This window comes from Oncorhynchus clarkii, chromosome 2 (genome assembly GCF_045791955.1).
Source record: "Oncorhynchus clarkii lewisi isolate Uvic-CL-2024 chromosome 2, UVic_Ocla_1.0, whole genome shotgun sequence".
Lineage (NCBI taxonomy): Eukaryota > Metazoa > Chordata > Actinopteri > Salmoniformes > Salmonidae > Oncorhynchus > Oncorhynchus clarkii.
Window position 1 is genome coordinate 58,488,445 of NC_092148.1, and position 19,334 is coordinate 58,507,778.

Consider the following 19,334-nt stretch of genomic DNA (forward strand, 5'->3'; position numbering starts at 1 on the left):
CCCACTACCCAGCCACCCAGCCCACTGCCCAGCCCACTGCCCAGCCACCCAGCCCACCGTCCATCCACCCAGCCCACTGTCCATCCACCCAGCCCACTGTCCATCCACCCAGCCCACTGCCCATCCACCCAGCCCACTGTCCATCCACCCAGCCCACTACCCAGCCACCCAGCCCACTGCCCAGCCCTCTGTCCAGCCACCCAGCCCACTGCCCACAGTGCCCAGGTACCCAGCCCACTGCCCTCTACCACCTTGCCTCTCCCTCAGTACCCTGCCCTGCCCCGTGCCCAGCAGGCAGCAGCTGCTGGAGGCTCCACATGCCTGGTGCCAGACTCGTTAATCCAGGGCATTCTGCCATTCTAACAGATCTGGTTACATATTGCACCCTGTGAAAATACACCGTCACACAAAGACACACAAAAGTAGATATACTCTTTTGTGCATTATCAGCATCTTTCGTGTTGTGTATTATGAATGAAGGCAAAACCAAGATTGCATTACAAAATAATAGTCACTCACTATCTGCATGTTTGAATAACAAGTGCAGTCTTGCCACTGTGTGTGTGTGCTTGGAGGTATGCTTGCCCTGCTTTGTGCTGCTGATGACAGGCATGCAGCCCTGGCCATGAGGTAGTGTAGCTAACTCAGCATTGGGTTACCAGAAAACGAAAGGGCCAATCCTACTGAGTAACCGAGAGACCTGCTCCTTTCAAAGCAATATTAGACCCCAGCTTAACATGCTCCTCTAACTATCAACTCTTTAACCCACTAGCACACTTCAAAAAACGATCAACCCCCTTAATATTTACACTACGTTCAGATAAAAGACCATCCTGCACACTGACACAGTGTGTGTGTGTCTGTGAATATACTTGTGTTCAAAATATGAAATTGTTACAGTACAAGCCGGTGGGTGACCTGTCACTTCTACCTACAAGATAGGGCAGTGAATCAAAGAAGAAGAGGAATCTAGAATTTAGAACTTCTACTGTACTACCATCTACTGCCTATTTTGAGAACTTTGGAGAAAAGACACATTGCTGAGGTCATCATTTCCCATTTTCCCTGCACTCTGTCCCACCTCCAGACTGAACTTTCCAAAACTGGAGAAGAAACGTGGCTCGTGAATTACATAACATGTGACCACTCTTGGATTCAACATCTGTGTGTTGGTCCAGCCAACAAGAAAAAAGAGATAGAAAAGAAAGCAGACAACTAAGAAACATACAATATTTATAGCTGTAGTTTCCGGGACCTTCAAATAACTCAATGCAACAGTATCATCCAAATCCAAACAAGCATGGCCCTTTGTGAGTTTGTTTCTTCCTGGGTGTGCATGTGTTCAAGTGTATATTCCGGTCTGTTTATAGCCTCATAGCAAATATTTCAAAAGATTGTACTAAGGAGAAGTAGACAACAGCCTGCTACACTCTGATTGAATAGCATATATACTGTAGTATTCCCTCTCATAACAAATACCTTAATACTAAAGTGATACTCTAGTAGAGTAAAGGTTGTAAACATCATTCCACATAGCAGTAGAAGTGTTCAGTAGTGTGTAAGAGGTACAGTGTGTACAGTGTAAAGGAGTGGTTGAAAAATGACAGAATGAGAAGTGTGAAACAGAGGATGATGGCAGATTCCTGCAGCAGCTGCTCCATCCGGACCAGAGCAGCGTAGCAATGTGTAAAACATAACACTGATGCCCTTCACTGCACCAAGTTGCACCCTCAGATTGAGAACTAGATATATAACCATCTTTCCCCCTTCCCATTCTGATAGGGGGAGGGCAGTACCGCAAGCATGCCTCCACATTCCTCAATGAGTCTGGTTTTTCGATTTCGGTGTTTCAGCATGTGGTTTCTTGTTCTGGGTGCATGTGTGAGTGTCTGGCACAAACTGAACTGCTTATTCTAAAGACACGTACCGAATGACTGACAAAGTATTACGTTTGAACTCAAGATTCCCATACTAGTGTGTGACATTGTTGGAGAGAACCTTGACCCTTACTGTCACTGGGATGTCCTGTCCTGTGTCGTACGCAGACAGGGTAGATAAGTGTGACAGATTTCTGTGTACCGTATAAGTATGTCAGAGCAAAGTTCTGTGTCTCACCTTTGCTCGGTTTCCCAACATGCACCTTGACTGGCAGCTCCTTGCATGAGAGAGATGTCATGTGAGGCATGGGTTCTGGACCAATCCCCTCGTCCACTCGCTCTGCCCCGTCCTCTCGGTGCAGTGTCTGTGAAACAGGGGTCAAAGCTCAGGTCAAGTAGTCAGAGGTTAATATCATGGTCAGAAGTAGTTCGAAGTTTACGGATCTGTAATCTTTCAGCACCTGGACAGCCTTTTCAGACTGTCACACACATTCTACCATAACTCAAAGAGGTAAGAGACAGGGTCACACATACATTTTTCAAAATCACTGAAATCATTTGAAAATGACGTCTGTTGACCGCATAGGGTGTCATTTTCTCAGAACTTTTTATCTTTTTAACTACAGAACATAGAGAATCACAGTTTTCACATAGAAAATGGCATGGTGCTGGAGATACTGAATATGAGGTTAAAAGGTGATGAAGTGCCCCTTTAAGAGATGGAAAGCTGTCATTAGTTAAAGGTTCCCACAAATATGACGGCTGGTCTTTCACAAAATGTTAGAGCTCTTTCACAGTAGCCTATATTGTCTTAAGAGTTACACGTTATGACCATTGACAGTGGGCAATGACACACTAAGCAGGCCTGCAGGTGTCTATCCTGCTTGCTCTGTGATTAGGTACGCTGAAAAGTTGTCAAGAAGACAGCTAGGAGAGAGTAATAGCCACTGCTACTCTAAACACTTGTCTGTACAACTAACCAGCTTCCTGGAAAGGTGAGCCGCTTGAAAAGGACTGTTGTTAGGTGGTCTACTCTTATGTTATTTAAGGACAATTTATCCTGATTGTCTTTACTTGTGTATGCCCAGTAATCTTAATGCTTCAGTAATAATTGACCGGTAAAATGTATTTTCTAGAGTTGTGCAGTTCAAACTGATTGGTCATGGGAATGGCTTGATTCCAAACCGAATGTGTTGTGTCTTTCTTTCCTTTTTGAAGCACTCTCGTGGTGAGGCTGATGTGTTTAACAGCAGAGGTCATGCAGCACACATGCTCACCCAAGCAGCAATCTAAACACACACAGACAAGCTCTGAAGCCAATTAAGTATGCTTTACAGTGTGCTACTGCCACATCCGCATCGACTCCTGCCAAATCTTCTATTTTTCTTGAGGAAAAGGGGAAATCCTGCTGTTAGGAGAGATGCTAGCTGGATGAGCTGAGGTTTAGAACTGAAACGGGCATGACAGTGGCAAAGGTCCTGGCAGATAATGCCTTGAAACCCCGCTAAGGAGTTCCTCCTGCCTTTTTCCCTGAAGGCTTAAACCCCAAATAAAGTAGAACATTATCTAATAACAAATGTGTGAGTTTTTTCATTGACTTTCTTCTCATCACCCATCACCATAAGTTTATAATTCAATGAATAATTAATATGTGAGTGTGGTTTATATTTCATGTCTGGTTGGGTTAGGGTGACCGTAAATGCTTCTTCTTCGAACAGTCAGAGAGAGCTTCCTGGTGATTCACCGGAGCTTGAGTCTCTCTCACACAGGGTTGATTTCAGTGTTGAGAAATGTGCTGGCCTGCACTTAACGGAGGCCAAGACCAAAACAACACTAAATACAACCAACCACAAACCTTTGAGCAGGCAGGGTACTTTCCTCTCAGCCACGAGTTTGAACGGCCCTGTGTTTGTCTGCTGTGTGTCTCTGATTTAAACCAATGACAAACAGGCCTTCATAGTGATCCTAAACCTGTGTGCCAATGTGTTCAAATCCAACTGATGGTTTACGGTTCATTTTTCATTTGTAACATTATATTTGGCCTTTTAAGTGTTCTGGACTCTCTTTCTCTGTCAAACACACACGCTAGTGCAGACATGCATATGCACACGCACGCACACACACTTTCAGATGTATCTTGAGGTTGTTTTTTTGTAAATTATAATATTCCTGTTCGTCAAAAGCCCCTTAAACTGTCATAACATCATTCCTAACGTTTTGCAATCCATTTTAAAACCAAAGAAAGCTGTATATTTTGTTAACGGGGAAGACGTGGTTTCCTATTCCCACATTGCCGTGTTGACATCCGGTTCTCCAGAGAAGTAAAAGTCATGCTGAATCTACAGGCAGACATTGTGAGTGAATGTTCAGGACTCAGGGGGACCACCAATGGTCGGGGACAACCGACAGACATGCCCCTGGGGGACCAGTGAAAAACATGTTTGTTTAGTTAAATTAATTCCTTTCAGGTCACTTTCCTTCGAGTTTGTCTCAGCCTGACTTGGAAACGGGGGAAGCACTATAACGTTATCACCCCCTCCCATACTTTTGGAAAAAGCCACACAAGTAAAAGGAGCAGGCGTACTACATTGTTCTTACCGTGTAACAACACTCTATTCTCAATCGGTTATAAATAATGTAGGCCTACAGTGTAACCACAAAACATTTTTCCTTCATATGATATTCTCATACCAAAGAGGGTACAGAGCTGTCCCACAAGATGCATTTGTCAAGGATGTGAAGGCCCTTGTACAACATCACTACCAGAACCAGTGGAGGTTAGCCCACTATACCAGAACCCGGACCGTGTTGGGAGCACTGGCACTCACTAACTCTTTTGCTTGTTAGGTATCCTACAACTTTGTGTTTTGGATGGCTGCTCAAACTTGGAAGTGGCACAAGACCATTCATATATATATATATATATATATATATATATATATATATATATATATATATAGCCATCAAGTAAGTGACAACGGGGACAATATATGACCTACCTTATGACAACATGGACACCCAGCCTGACTGGAGTTGAGGGTGGGCGCAGTGATGTAGGTAGGGATGCTAGTGGCGGGAGACAGGGTGGCCAGCGCGCCAGTCCCGCTGCAGCCTCCAGTTCCGGCCTGCTGCTCTCCACAGGTGACCTGCAGGATCTCTTGGATCTGGGTCAGCTCCTGTCTTAGCACCTGTTTCTGGTGAAAGCTGAACGCCGGATGATTGGATGCCATGGTGAAGAGGAGAAGGAACTGCTCCCCCGTTCGTCCATCGTTGAGCTGCAGGCCATAGTTGTTGATGACGCTGTCGATGTGCGTGAGCGTTCGGAAGAGAACACCCGCCGCATCTCGGTTGTCGGAGTTGAGAAGTGCGAGGGAGATGAGCAGCTTGCTCCTCACGACGTCGTCGGTGATGTTGGTAAGGTTCGAGAGGTCAGCAGGGTTGTTGGCTTTGATCTCGGCGTCCCTGAGGGAGTGATAGTCCTTGCGGGCTAAGTCTTCCAAGCATGACCCGAGGAAGCGTAGTTCGATTGGAACACAGAGGTCCAAAAGCCCACAAAGGAACTCGGCTCTCTGGGCCGAGTTTAATATCGAGAACCAGTGGTAGACCCCTTCTCTTTGAACGGAGCACCGATTTTCAACCATTTTAACACCGACTCACAAATTTAAAATATGTATTATTTTGTTGATAGTAATTAGGCCTAAAAATAATAAAATGGCAAGACTAAAATGAGTCAGCCAAAACTCCATCTAGGCCTACTATAACAAACTTGAGACAAAAGAGTGCAGCAATTCGGGTGCCGGAACAGTTACTTTGTGAACGTGCACCTGGCGCTGGTTATTCCTTTGACAAAAATCGTATTCAATGTATCCAGGACTTGTTGAGTTTTCGGAAACATAAATTGGGCCTACCGCACGCCCGCTTTATTTGTTTACAGGCCAGTCGCAACATTGTTGAAAGATGCATCCAAAACGTTGTTCAAGTGAAAGTCTATAAACAAAAGCATGAGTCTGGGTTTACTGTACTGCGAGGCTCAGCGTAGTGCCAACTCTCCAGTCATCCAGGTTTTCTCTGCCAGCCCCCGGAGGTCCCCACGTCAATTGATTATGGAACAGAGCATGCACATTCCTCCATGAAGTAGATTGAAATGAAAAATACCATATAAGTATTACACCGAGAGATACTTTACTTCCAGTATCAGAGGCGCCACGCTCTGATTTCCCTCTGTAAAACAATACTTTTCGATGGGATTCCGCATGGCATTCGTTGAACTTCTGAGAGCGTCGGCTAATAAACAAGACCATAAACTGTATGTATGAACTGCAGCCAGCTACCTTAGTGTTAAAGTTTAAACGTAAACTCTTTAGTTAAATCCTATTGGTCGTAAGCATAACAAGTGGCGCATCCAGATTTGTTCCAGAGAAATAACGACAATGATGATCTTTTCGTTAAACAGTCCGTAGCTTTTTCGAAATGCAATTCAAGGAATACGCCCACTCCCTTCTATTCTGTCATAACCCTGAAATCGAGAAAAACAGCTGTGTGATACATTATCCCAAACTCTGCCAGATAAGCCCATTAACTGAAAAATATCCACTTCGATTGGGTGAACATCTTGTCAGTATTCCCAGCTAATGGTGTGATTGGTCAGAAAAGTATCCGCACTTACACATCTTATTCATATGCGCTCATACATACAACTCTCCGATTTGGTCAACGAGGTACTGTACTTTTTAAAGAGAAAGTCACCCTCTAAAGCCTAGGATTTGAGGAAGTGTACTGTTTTAAAGAAATATGCATATGGCATCCTTTGTCATCAAATATATTTTCTCACTAATATTAGTCAAAGACGCAGCAGAAAAGAGAGAGCAGAACAGTGATGAAGTTTGGGAACTTCTGGAATTTCCATTTCCATAGCGTCACTCTGGATGTGTGCATTGTTTGGTGCATGGCCTTTATTTTACAGTAGATCTGTACTCTAGCTTGTTCTGACTATGGTGTAAAAAAAAAATAGAAATACACTACATGAGAAATACACTACATGACCGAAAGTATGTGGAAACTTTCTCGTCGAATATCATTACTAAATCACGGGCATTAATATGTAGTTAGTTCTCCTTTTGCAGCTATAATAGCCTCCACTCTTCTGGGAAGGCTTTTCGTGACATCAGTGGTTCCCAAACTTTTATAGTCCCGTACCCCTTCAAACATTTAACCTCCAGCTGCATACCCCCTCTAGCATCAGGGTCAGCGCACTCTCAAATGTTGTTTTTTGCCATCCTTGTAAGCCTGCCACATACACACACACACACACACTATGAGTGTGAGTTTTTGTCCCAACCCGGCTCGTGGGAAGTGAGGGCACAAATAATAATATAATGATAATCAATAATTTTTCTCTTTATTTAGCCATCTTACATATAAAACCTTATTTGTTCATCAAAAATTGTGAATAACTCACCACAGGTTAATAAGAAAGGTATGCTTGAAAGGATGCACATAACTGCACATAACTCTGCAATGTTGGGTTGTATTGGAGAGAGTCTCAGTCTTAAATAATTTACCTCACACTATCTGTATGTTTAGTTTTCATGCTAGTGAGGGCCGAGAATCCACTCTCACATAGAGTCCACTCTCACACTATCCAGAAATCTGGCAGTGGCTTCTGATTAAATTAAATTGTCACAGAACCGCTTGTTGCAATTTCGATGAGGCTCTCTTGTTCAGATATAAGTGGACTGGAGGCAGAGCATTAAAGGGAAAATGAATCCAGTTGTTTGTGCCGTCCGTTTTGGGAAAGTACCTGCGTAATTGTGCACCGAGAGTTCACAGGGCATTGTAAAATGTATTAAAAAAAAACATAAGTATTCAGACTCTTTACTCAGTACTTTGTTGAAGCACCTTTGGCAGCCTCAAGTATTCTTGGGTATGAACCTACAAGATTGGCAGACCTGTATTTGGGGAGTTTCTCCCATTCTTCTATGCAGTCCGGGCTCAAGTCCGGGCTCTGGCTGGGCCACTCAAGGATATTCAGAGACTTGTCCCGAAGCAACTACTGCGTTGTCATGGATGTGTGCTTAGGGTTGTTGTCCTGTTGGAAGGTGAACCTTTGCCCCAGTCTGAGGTCCTGAGTGCTCTGGAGCAGGTTTTCATAAAGGATCTCTCTGTACTTTGCATTGTTCATCTTTCCCTCGATCCTGACTAGTCTCTCAGTCCCTGCCGCTGAAAAACATCCCCACAGCATGATGCTGCCACCACCATGATTTCACCATAGGGATGGTGCCAGGTTTCCGCCAGACTCCTTGGCATTCAGGCCAAAGAGTTCAATCTTGGTTTCATCAGACCAGAGAATCTTGTTTCTCAAGGTCTGAGAGTCCTTTAGGTGCCTTCTGGCAAACTCCATGGGGGCTGTCATATGAATTTCCAAAGGGGCTGTCATATGAATTTTACTGAGGAGTGGCTTCCCTCTGGCCACTCAACCATAAAGGCCTGATTGGTGGAGTGCTGCAGAGATGGTTGTCCTTCTGGCAGGTTCACCCATCTCAACAGAAGAACTCTAGAGCGACCATTGGGTTCTTGGTCACCTCCCTGACCAAGGCCCTTCTCCCCCGATTGCTCAGTTCGGCCGGCCGGCCAGCTCTAGAAGGAGTTTTGGTGGTTCCAAACTTCTTCCATTTAAGAACGATGGAGGGCACTGTGTTCTTGGGGATCTTCAATGCTGCAGAAATGTTTTGGTACCATCCCCCAGATCTGTGCCTCGACACAATCCTGTCTCTGAGCTCTACGGACAATTCCTTGGTTTTACATGCTCTTACATGCACTGTCAACTGTGGGGCCTTATATAGACAGGTGTGTGTGCCTTTCCAAATCATGTCTGATCAATTGAATTTAACACAGGTGGACTCCAATCAAGTTGTAGAAACATCTCAAGGATGATCAATGGAAACAGGATGCACCTGAGCTCAATTTCGAGTCTCATAGCAAAGGGTCTGAATACTTATATAAATAAATGAATAATAAATTAATTCTGTATTTAAAAAAAAACATTTGCAAACATTTCTAAAAACTTGTTTTTGCTTTGTCATTATGGTATATTGTGTGTAGATTGATAAGGAAAACATGTATTTAAGTAGAGCTGTAAAATAACCAAATGTGGAAAAGGGGAAAGGGTCTGAATACTTTCAGAATGCACTGTATATTTATATTCAGGAGTCTGACATTGCTTGCTTTAATATTTATATATTTCTTAATTCCTTAGCCTACTTTTTATTTTTGGGATTTGCGTGTATTGTTATTACTGCACTGTTGGAGCTCGGAACATAAGCATTTCGCGACAACTGTGATAACATCTGCAAAATATGTGTATGCAACCTATACAATTTGATTTGAACTTTCTGTGTCCAGTCTGTGCCCAGTTGGGTGTGATTTCCCCTTAATTAGGCCAGCTGCAAAATCTAAATTGGCTATATTGTAAAAATTAATTAATACTAAAATGTGCTTTTTGGTCTTAATTTAAGGTTAGGATTAGGCATTAGGGTTAGCATTGTGGTTAAGGTTAGGGTTAACAGTGTGGTTAAGGTTATGGTTCTATTTAAAATCAGATTTGAGGACTTTGTGTCTGTGCCAGCTAGTGACCACTCTGCAGAGCTGCCTCCAGAACAAGATTCACAACGAAAAACCCTAACCTGCAACCTCATAAAGGCTGTAATCATAAACATTGAGTGCTATTTGAATCTTGAATTTCACCTAATGAGAATTTCAAGTTTTCTGAGCTTGTTGTAAGGCCTTTTTACCTCTTATACATGACCTTGCACTTCCCATAAATAACCAGTAGATGTCCACATTAGTTCATGCTTTGATGCACTGTAGTACCAATAGCCTGATTTGGCAGCACACACACACACACACTGTCTGGTTAAAACCTCTTAAGGATCAAACCTTTTTTTGAAAATTTTGCCTAAAATGACATACCCAAATCTAGCCTCTAGCTCAGGACCTGAGGCAAGGATATGAATATTCTTCATACCATTTGAAAGGAAACACTTTGACGTTTGTGGAAATGTTAAATTAGGAAAATATAACACATTAGATCTGGTAAAAGATAATACGAAGGAAGAAAAATGGTACCATCATATTTGAAATGCAAAAGAAAGGCCTCAATGTATTATTCCAGCCCAGGCGCAATTGAGATTTTGGCCACTAGATGGCATGCAGTGTATTTATTAAACATAAGAATGAGTGTGAGTTTTTGTCCTAACCCTGCTCGTGGGAAGTGACAAAGAGCTCTTCTAGGACCAGGGCACAAATAATAATATTATAATAATCAATCATTTTTCTCTTTATTTAGCCATTTTACATATAAAACTATATTTGTTCATCTAAAATTGTGAATAACTCACCACAGGTTAATGAGAAGGGTATGCTTGAAAGGATGCATATAACTCTGTAATGTTTGGTTGTATTGGAGAGAGTCTCAGTCTTAAATCATTTTCCACACACAGTCTATGCCTGTATTTGGTTTTCATGCTAGTGAGGGCCGAGAATCCACTCTCACATAGGTACGTGGTTGCAAAGGGCATCAGTGTCTTAACAGCGCGATTTGCAAAGGCAGGATACTCTGAGAACAGCCCAATCCAGACATCTGGCAGTGGATTCTGATTAAATTCAATTTTCACAGAACTGCTTGTTGTAATTTCGATGAGGCTCACTTGTTCAGATATCGGTAAGTGGACTGGAGGCAGGGCATGAAAGGGATAACGAATCCAGTTGTTTGTGTCATCCGTCATCCGGAAAGTACTTTCATAATTGCGCACCCAACACACTCAGGTGCTTCGCTATATCACATTTGACATTGTCCGTAAGCTTGAGTTCATTTGCACACAATAAATCATACATTGATGGAAAGACCAGTGTGTTGTCCTTGTTAATGTAAGTAAAGAAAGTTTTCTTTAAGTAAAGAAAAATTTAAGCTAGTCTCTCAATTTAAAAAAACGTGTCAATACTTTGCCCCTTGATAACCAGCGCACTTCTGTATGTTGTAAAAGCTTAACATTTTCGCTGCACATATCATTGCATAGTGCAGAAAATACACTAGAGTTCACAGGCCTTGCTTGAACAAAGTTAACCATTTTTACTGTAGTGTCCAAAACGACTTTCAAGCTGCCAGGCATTCCTTTGGCAGCAAGAGCCTCTCGGTGGATGCTACAGTGTACCCAAATGGTGTCGGGAGCAACTGCTTGCACGCATGTTACCACTCTACTATGTCTCCCTGTCATGGTTTTTGTACTAATCAGTACAGATACCAACACATCTTGACCAACAAAGTCCATTTGATGTCACAAAGCTGTCCAGTACTTAAAAAATATCCTCTCTTGTCCTGATTTCCAGTGGTGTCAGTGTCTTCCCTAATTGATCCCCCGTAAACGTAACGGACATATACCAGGAGCTGTTCCAGGCCCACCACATCTGTTGACTCATCCAGCTGTAACGCATATTTTTTAAACATTTTTATTTCACCTTTATTTAACCAGGTAGGCTAGTTGAGAACAAGTTCTCATTTACAACTGTGACCTGGCCAAGATAAAGCATAACAGTGCGAAAAGACAACAACACAGAGTTACACATGGAGTAAACAATAAACAAGTCAATAACACAGTAGGGGGGAAAAAAGAGTCTATATACATTGTGTGCAAAAGGCATGAGGAGGGTAGGCGAATAATTACAATTTAGCAGATGAATAATTACAATGATCAGATGGTCATGTGCAGGTAGAGATATTGGTGTGCAAAAGAGCAGAAAAGTAAATAAATAAAAACAGTATGGGGATGAGGTAGGTAAATTGGGTGGGCTATTTACCGAAGGACTATGTACAGCTGCAGCGATCGGTTAGCTGCTCAGATAGCAGATGTTTAAAGTTGGTGAGGGAGATAAAAGTCTCCAACTTCAACGATTTTTGCAATTCGTTCCAGTCACAGGCAGCAGAAAACTGGAAGGAAGGTGGCCAAATTAGGTGTTGGCTCTAGGGATGATCAGTGCGATACACCTGCCGGAGCGTGTGCTACGGGTGGGTGTTGCCATCGTGACGAGTGAACTGAGATAAGGCGAAGCTTTACCTAGCATGGACTTGTAGATGACCTGGAGCCAGTGGGTCTGGCGATGAATATGTAGCGAGGGCCAGCCAACTAGAGCATACAGGTCGCAGTGGTGGGTGGTATAAGGTACTTTAGTAACAAAACGGATGGCACTGTGATGAACTGCATCCAGTTTGCTGAGTAGAGTATTGAAAGCTATTTTGTAGATGACATCACCGAAGTCGAGGATCGGTAGGATAGTCAGTTTTACTAGGGTAAGTTTGGCGGCGTGAGTGAAGGAGGCTATGTTGCGAAATAGAAAGCCGATTCTAGATTTGATTTTGGATTGGAGATGTTTGATATGAGTCTGGAAGGAGAGTTTACAGTCTAGCCAGACACCTAGGTACTTATAGATGTCCACATATTCTAGGTCGGAACCATCCAGGGTGTGGATGCTAGTCGGGCGTGCGGGTGCAGGCAGCGAACGATTGAAAAGCATGCATTTGGTTTTACTAGCGTTTAAGAGCAGTTGGAGGCCACGGAAGGAGTGTTGTATGGCATTGAAGCTCGTTTGGAAGTTAGATAGCACAGTGTCCAAGGAAGGACCAGAAGTATACAGAATGGTGTCGTCTGTGAAGAGGTGGATCAGGGAATCGCCCGCAGCAAGAGCAACATCATTGATATATACAGAGAAAAGAGTCGGCCCGAGAATTGAACCCTGTGGCACCCCATAGAGACTGCCAGAGGACCGGACAACAGGCCCTCCGATTTGACACACTGAACTCTTTCTGCAAAGTAGTTGGTGAACCAGGCAAGGCAGTCATTAGAAAAACCGATGCTACTGAGTCTGCCGATAAGAATATGGTGATTGACAGAGTCGAAAGCCTTGGCCAGGTCGATGAAGATGGCTGCACAGTACTGTCTTTTATCGATGGCGGTTATGATATAGTTTAGTATCTTGAGCGTGGCTGAGGTGCACCCGTGACCGACTCGGAAACCAGATTGCACAGCGGATTTGAGATGGTCAGTGATCTGTTTGTTGACTTGGCTTTCGAAGACCTTAGATAGGCAGGGCAGGATGGATATAGGTCTGTAACAGTTTGGGTCCAGGGTGTCTCCCCCTTTGAAGAGGGGGATAACCGCGGCAGCTTTCCAGTACTTGGGGATCTCAGACGATATGAAAGAGATGTTGAACAGGCTGGTAATAGGGGTTGCGACAATGGCGGCGGATAGTTTCAGAAATAGAGGGTCCAGATTGTCAAGCCCAGCTGATTTGTACGGGTCCAGGTTTTGCAGCTCTTTCAGAACATCTGCTATCTGGATTTGGGTAAAGGAGAAGCTGGGGAGGCTTGGGCGAGTAGCTGCGGGGGGGGCGGAGCTGTTGGCCGAGGTTGGAGTAGCCAGGAGGAAGGCATGGCCAGCCGTTGAGAAATGCTTGTTGAAGTTTTTGATTATCATGGATTTATTGGTGGTGAACGTGTTACCTAGCCTTAGTGCAGTGGGCAGCTGGGAGGAGGTGCTCTTGTTCTCCATGGACTTTACAGTGTCCCAGAACTTTTTGGAGTTAGAGCTACAGGATGCAAATGTCTGCTTGAAAAAGCTGGCCTTTGCTTTCCTAACTGACTGCGTGTATTGGTTCCTGACTTCCCTGAACAGTTGCATATCGCGGGGACTATTCAATGCTAATGCAGAACGCCACAGGATGTTTTTGTGCTGGTCGAGGGCAGTCAGGTCTGGAGTGAACCAGGGGCTATATCTGTTCTTAGTTCTGCATTTTTTTAACGGAGCATGCTTATCTAAGATGGTGAGGAAGTTACTTTTAAAGAATGACCAGGCATCCTCAACTGACGGGATGAGGTCAATATCCTTCCAGGATACCCGGGCCAGGTTGATTAGAAAGGCCTGCTCGCAGAAGTGTTTTAGGGAGCGTTTGGCGGTGATTAGGGGTGGTCATTTGACTGCGGACCCGTAGCGGATACAGGCAATGAGGCGGTGATCGCTGAGATCCAGATTGAAGACAGCGAAGGTGTATTTGGAGGGCCAGTTGGTCAGGATAACGTCTATGAGGGTGCCTTTGTTTACAGATTTAGGGTTGTACCTGGTTGGCTCCTTGATGATTTGTGTGAGATTGAGGGCATCTAGCTTAGATTGTAGGACTGCCGGGGTGTTAAGCATATCCCAGTTTAGGTCACCTAACAGAACAAACTCTGAAACTAGATGGGGGGCGATCAATTCACAAATCGTGTCCAGGGCACAGCTGGGAGCTGAGGGGGGTCGGTAGCAGGCGGTAACAGTGAGAGACTTATTTCTGGAGAGATTCATTTTTAAAATTAGAAGTTCTAACTGTTTGGGTATGGACCTGGAAAGTATTTTGGTGGCCTTCCTAAGCCAGGATTCAGACACAGCAAGGACATCAGGGTTGGCAGAGTGTGCTAAAGCAGTGAGTAAAACAAACGCATATAATTCACTGGCTTGTATGCAAAGCAGTAATTGTTTCAAAACATCTCCTGCCATGGCACTGATGCATCGTGAAACAGTGTTGTTTGATGAAGGCAGTGTCTGTATAGTTTATGTTGGCCTTTTCCCCCAGCATTGTCCCAGCCATATCCGCGGCAGCAGGAATAATTAAGTCCTCCACAATAGTATGGGGCTTGCCTGTCCTAGCCACTCGGTAGCTCGCCATGTAAGACTCTTCTAGCCCCTTATTATTAATGGTATATGTTGCTTTAATACATGTCTTACTACTCTTAATTATCGCCCCCCAAAAATTTTTCAAATTGGCATATTTTGTTTCGAAATGTCTGCACAAGAGTGAAGGTTTCATTGAGTTGTGAGATATTGTGAGGTGCTTTTGCACTTATAACACACTGTTTATTTATTTATTTATTTTTTATTTCACCTTTATTTAACCAGGTAGGCAAGTTGAGAACAAGTTCTCATTTACAATTGCGACCTGGCCAAGATAAAGCAAAGCAGTTCGACACATACAACGACACAGAGTTACACATGGAGTAAAACAAACATACAGTCAATAATACAGTATAAACAAGTCTATATACGATATGAGCAAATGAGGTGAGAAGGGAGGTAAAGGCAAAAATGGCCATGGTGGCAAAGTACATACAATATAGCAAGTAAAACACTGGAATGGTAGTTTTGCAATGGAAGAATGTGCAAAGTAGAAATAAAAATAATGGGGTGCAAAGGAGCAAAATAAATAAATCAATTAAATACAGTAGGGAAAGAGGTAGTTGTTTGGGATAAATTATAGGTGGGCTATGTACAGGTGCAGTAATCTGTGAGCTGCTCTGACAGTTGGTGCTTAAAGCTAGTGAGGGAGATAAGTGTTTCCAGTTTCAGAGATTTTTGTAGTTCGTTCCAGTCATTGGCAGCAGAGAACTGGAAGGAGAGGCGGCCAAAGAAAGAAAGTGTGGCTGAGGAAAGGCACTACACCCAATTTAAGTGAACCCCAAATCAATGTAGTTCTCATCATATTTGCGCCTCTTCGATGATCCAAGTCCCTGTCTGTTGTTCGGTGCTTTCCCAGTTAAGGGAGTAGTAGCTCTTCGGCTGCATCAGATTCACAACTGTCAGTGTCCATGCTAACTGGGCTAACAACAAATGTACAATTACTAATGCTAGCATTGGATGTGGTCGTGGAAGCACCACCAACTTGTGTCATCGACAGGTGCAGGTGTAGTACTGCTGGTAGTGTTTCTTACTTTTTTAAAACATTTATCAATTTTCGAGCAAATCCCTCCAAAACTTTCATTATGCACACCTGGTCCCCATTTCCGTGATTGTAATTGTATAAATGTTCCCTTTGGTTCGCCATTGGGCTGTCGATTAGTGTTCCAATGTCTGTTGGTTGTGTGAGTACCTGTGCTTGTTTTGACTTTCGTGCTGCTTGTATTGTGCAGATGATTACGGGTCTCGTCCAGTGTGGTATCATTGTGTGCGTGTGTGTTACGGGTCTCACCCCGGTGTATGTATTCGAGGTACTCCTCGCTCTTTTGTTTGGGTTTCAACCCTGTATTTTGTATACATGTTTGGTTGGTCTTCATCCCCTTGCCTTTACATGGCATGCTGTAATTTGGGTAAATAAAAAAACATATTACGCATTCCTGCACCTGTCTCCCGATCCCTTTATGCCAACATGACAAACGGAATGAGCAGCAGCTACTTTGGCTACATACGGACGTTAGTGGAATTCCCACGAGAGAGCAATGGTTAATGTGATTGGATGTTAATTATTTGGCTAGGCTACCTGTATTTGACATTGTGTTGTTATTTCGCTGAAGACTAGACGGTTTCATTTTATTTTTGGCACTGAATCAAGGCTAATCACGTGAGAAAAAAACCTCACCCAATTGTATAGCCCCGTTGGAAAATATAAATGGACTGTTTGAAAATGTGTTTTTAAATGTGAATCACATTTTTATTTGGCGTACCCCCGATGGCAAAAGTAGGCCTCCAAAAGTACAAGGTTTGCATAACTGTAATGGTATGTGAGAAGTGTAAGTTGTGACTGTGTTAACAATACCAGAGGTCACATGTCAATGCACTCTAATGACCAGTAGATAGAGCAGCATTACCCATCTTCCCTGATCGATCATGCTACTTCTGTTCTGCTGCCAAGCCTTTAGTATCAAAATTCCAACACACATTCACAAATCTAGATGTATTTGTTAGGGGGTGGTTACAACTAAGATGTGAACTTGATGATCCTTTTAAACAGATGGAAGGTCAAGAGCGTAGGTTTCTGTTTAATGCTGGTCTATCTCTCCTTGCTGTTATTTCACTTGACAACATAGGAAAACCCTTCTTTGCCGTTGACTGTTTTTGTAAAGTTCCACAGATGCGTTTCAGAGAGGATCCATTATATAATGTTTGATGATGATGATGCAAATGAATCAGCGTGGCCTGTTTTCTCTAAGGATGGTGACTGTCATTGAGAGTAGCTATCAGCTGTGTGGCCACCTGGGCCTCAGCTTACTCATAGGCGCGTCATGCTTTTGCCCCTTCGGGATCCCCTTGCGTATTAATAAAGTTATGCTTTTGACAAATCGCTCAAATTCCTTCACAGGCCCATGGCAGGCACACACATACACATTTGGCATCTGTTGACCCGATTTGGCATACTGCACAGCAGAAAGTATGTGACAATAACTGTGAGTGCTGGATTGTAACTTGAGTGTATTTGTGTTTCAGGGATTCAAGGACAAAAATGTTGGGACATAAGGACTCCCATGAGCCCTAGAAGCCATTTTGAGATTATATCTACCCTTACCCTAACCTTAACCCTTACACTTATTCTAAACCAAACCCTAACCCTAAACGTAACCGTAACAAGCAGTTGCTTATCGACAGAGTTTGTTGATAGTATCTGTAAAGCACTTTGTTTATTGCCCCCTCTATCTGTCTGTTCCTCAGTTTGATCCCCGTGTCAGCATTAATGTCATTTTGTTTCTCCTGTCCAGACGCTGTCAGTGTTTTGTTTCATGTCCGTTATTTATTAAATGTTCACTCCCTGTACTTGCTTCTCGTCTTTCAGCATCTGTCCTTACTCTGATTCAGAGGGCTTGTGTTAAATGAGGAAGACACATTTCAGTTGAAGGCATTCAGTTGTACAACTGACTAGGTATCCCCTTTCCCCTTTCGCTTCCAATCACGGCCAGTTGCGTTACAGCCCAGGATTGAACCATGGTCTGAATTGACGCCTCTAGCACTGAGATGCAGTGCCGTAGACAACTGCGCCACTCAGGAGCCCCTTTATATGGAATCATGTAGTAACCAATTTTTTTTTTTTAAACAAATCAAAATATATTTTATATTTGATTCTTCATAGTAGCCACCCTTTGCCTTGATGACAGCTTTGCACACTCTTGACATATATACATACAGTACTGTGCAAAAGTTTTATGCAGTTTCAAAAATAGACATGTTAATAGATTATATGTAACTAAATGCAAAGCGAGTGAACAGAAAAATCAAATCCATATTTGGCGTGACCACCCTTTGCCTTCAAAACAGCATCAATTCTTGTAGGTACACTTGTAGAAAGTCAGAGATTTTGTAGGCATATAGTCAGGTGTATGATTAAACAATTATACCAAACAGGTGCTAATGATCATCAATTCAATATGTAGGTTGAAACACAACCATTAACTGAAGCAGAAACAGCTGTGTAGGAGGAATACAACTGGGTGAGGATCAGCCAAACTCAGCTAACAAGGTGAGGTTTCTAAAGACAGTTTACTGTCAAAAGTCACACACCATGGCAAGACTGAGTACAGCAACAAGATGCAAGGTAGTTGTACTGCATCAGCAAGGTCTCTCCCAGGCAGAAATGTCAAAGCAAACAGGTTTCCAGATGTGCTGTCCAAGCTCTTTTGAGAAACACAAAGAAACGGGCAACGTTGAGGACCGTAGTCGCAGTGTTTGGCCGAGGAAACTTACTGCAGCAGATGAAAGACACATCATGCTTACTTCCCTTCGCAATCGGAAGATGTCCAGCAGTGCCATCAGCTCAGAATTGGCAGAAAACAGTGGGACCCTGGTACACCCATCTACTGTCCAGAGAAGTCTGGTCAAAAGTGGCCTTCATGGAAGACTTGCAGCCAAAAAGCCATACCTCCGACGTGGAAACAAGGCCAAGCAACTCAACTAACTACGAAAACACAAGAACTGGGGTGCATAAAAATGGCAGCAGGTGCTCTGGACTGATGAGTCAAAAATTGAAATATTTGGCTGCAGCAGAAGGCAGTTTGTTTGCTGGAGAGCGGTACACGAATGAGTGTCTGCAGGCAACAGTGAAGCATGGTGGAGGTTCCTTGCAAGTTTGGGGCTTAATTTCTGCAAAAGGAGTGGGGGATTTGGTCAGAATGGTCTCCTCAATGCTGAAAAGTACAGGCAGATACTTATCCATCATGCAATACAATCAGGGAGTCATCTGATTGGCCCCAAATGTATTTTGCAGCATGACAACGACCCCAAACATACAACGAAAGTTATTAAGAACTATCTTCAGCGTAAAGAAGAACAAGGAGTCCTGGAGGTGATGGTATGGCCCCCACAGAGCCCTGATCTCAACATCATCAAGTCTGTCTGGGATTACATGAAGAGGGAGAAGCATCGGAAGCTGCCTAAATCCTCAGAAGAACTGTGGTTAGTTCTCCAAGATGTTTGGGCCAAACTACCTGCCGAGTTCCTTCAAAAACTGTGTGCAAGTGTACCTAGAAGAATTGAGGCTGTTTTCAAGGCAAAGGGTGGTCACACCAAATATGGAATTGATGTAGATTTTTCTTCTGTTTACTCACTTTGCATTTTGTTAATTGATAAATAGAAAACAATTAACATGTCTATTTTTGAAAGCATTCTTACTTTACAT

General features: G+C 43.3%; 1 protein-coding gene across 2 annotated transcripts in view; it reads right to left on the minus strand.

Moving 5' to 3' along the window:
- Window positions 1-6,349, minus strand: part of LOC139370580 (zinc finger, CCHC domain containing 14) — a 33,046-nt gene extending 26,697 nt beyond the window's left edge. Inside the window, exons 1-2 of one of the 2 annotated variants that reach the window (XM_071110160.1) lie at window positions 4,877-6,349; window positions 2,116-2,242 (exon numbers count right to left, since the gene is read on the minus strand). In XM_071110160.1, the coding sequence (XP_070966261.1) occupies window positions 2,116-2,242; window positions 4,877-5,518 (769 nt within the window). In that variant the 5' untranslated portion in view covers window positions 5,519-6,349. The remainder of the gene's footprint in view (window positions 1-2,115; window positions 2,243-4,876) is intronic. The other variant, XM_071110169.1, reaches the window with a different exon arrangement.
- Window positions 6,350-19,334: the final 12,985 nt, after the last annotated feature.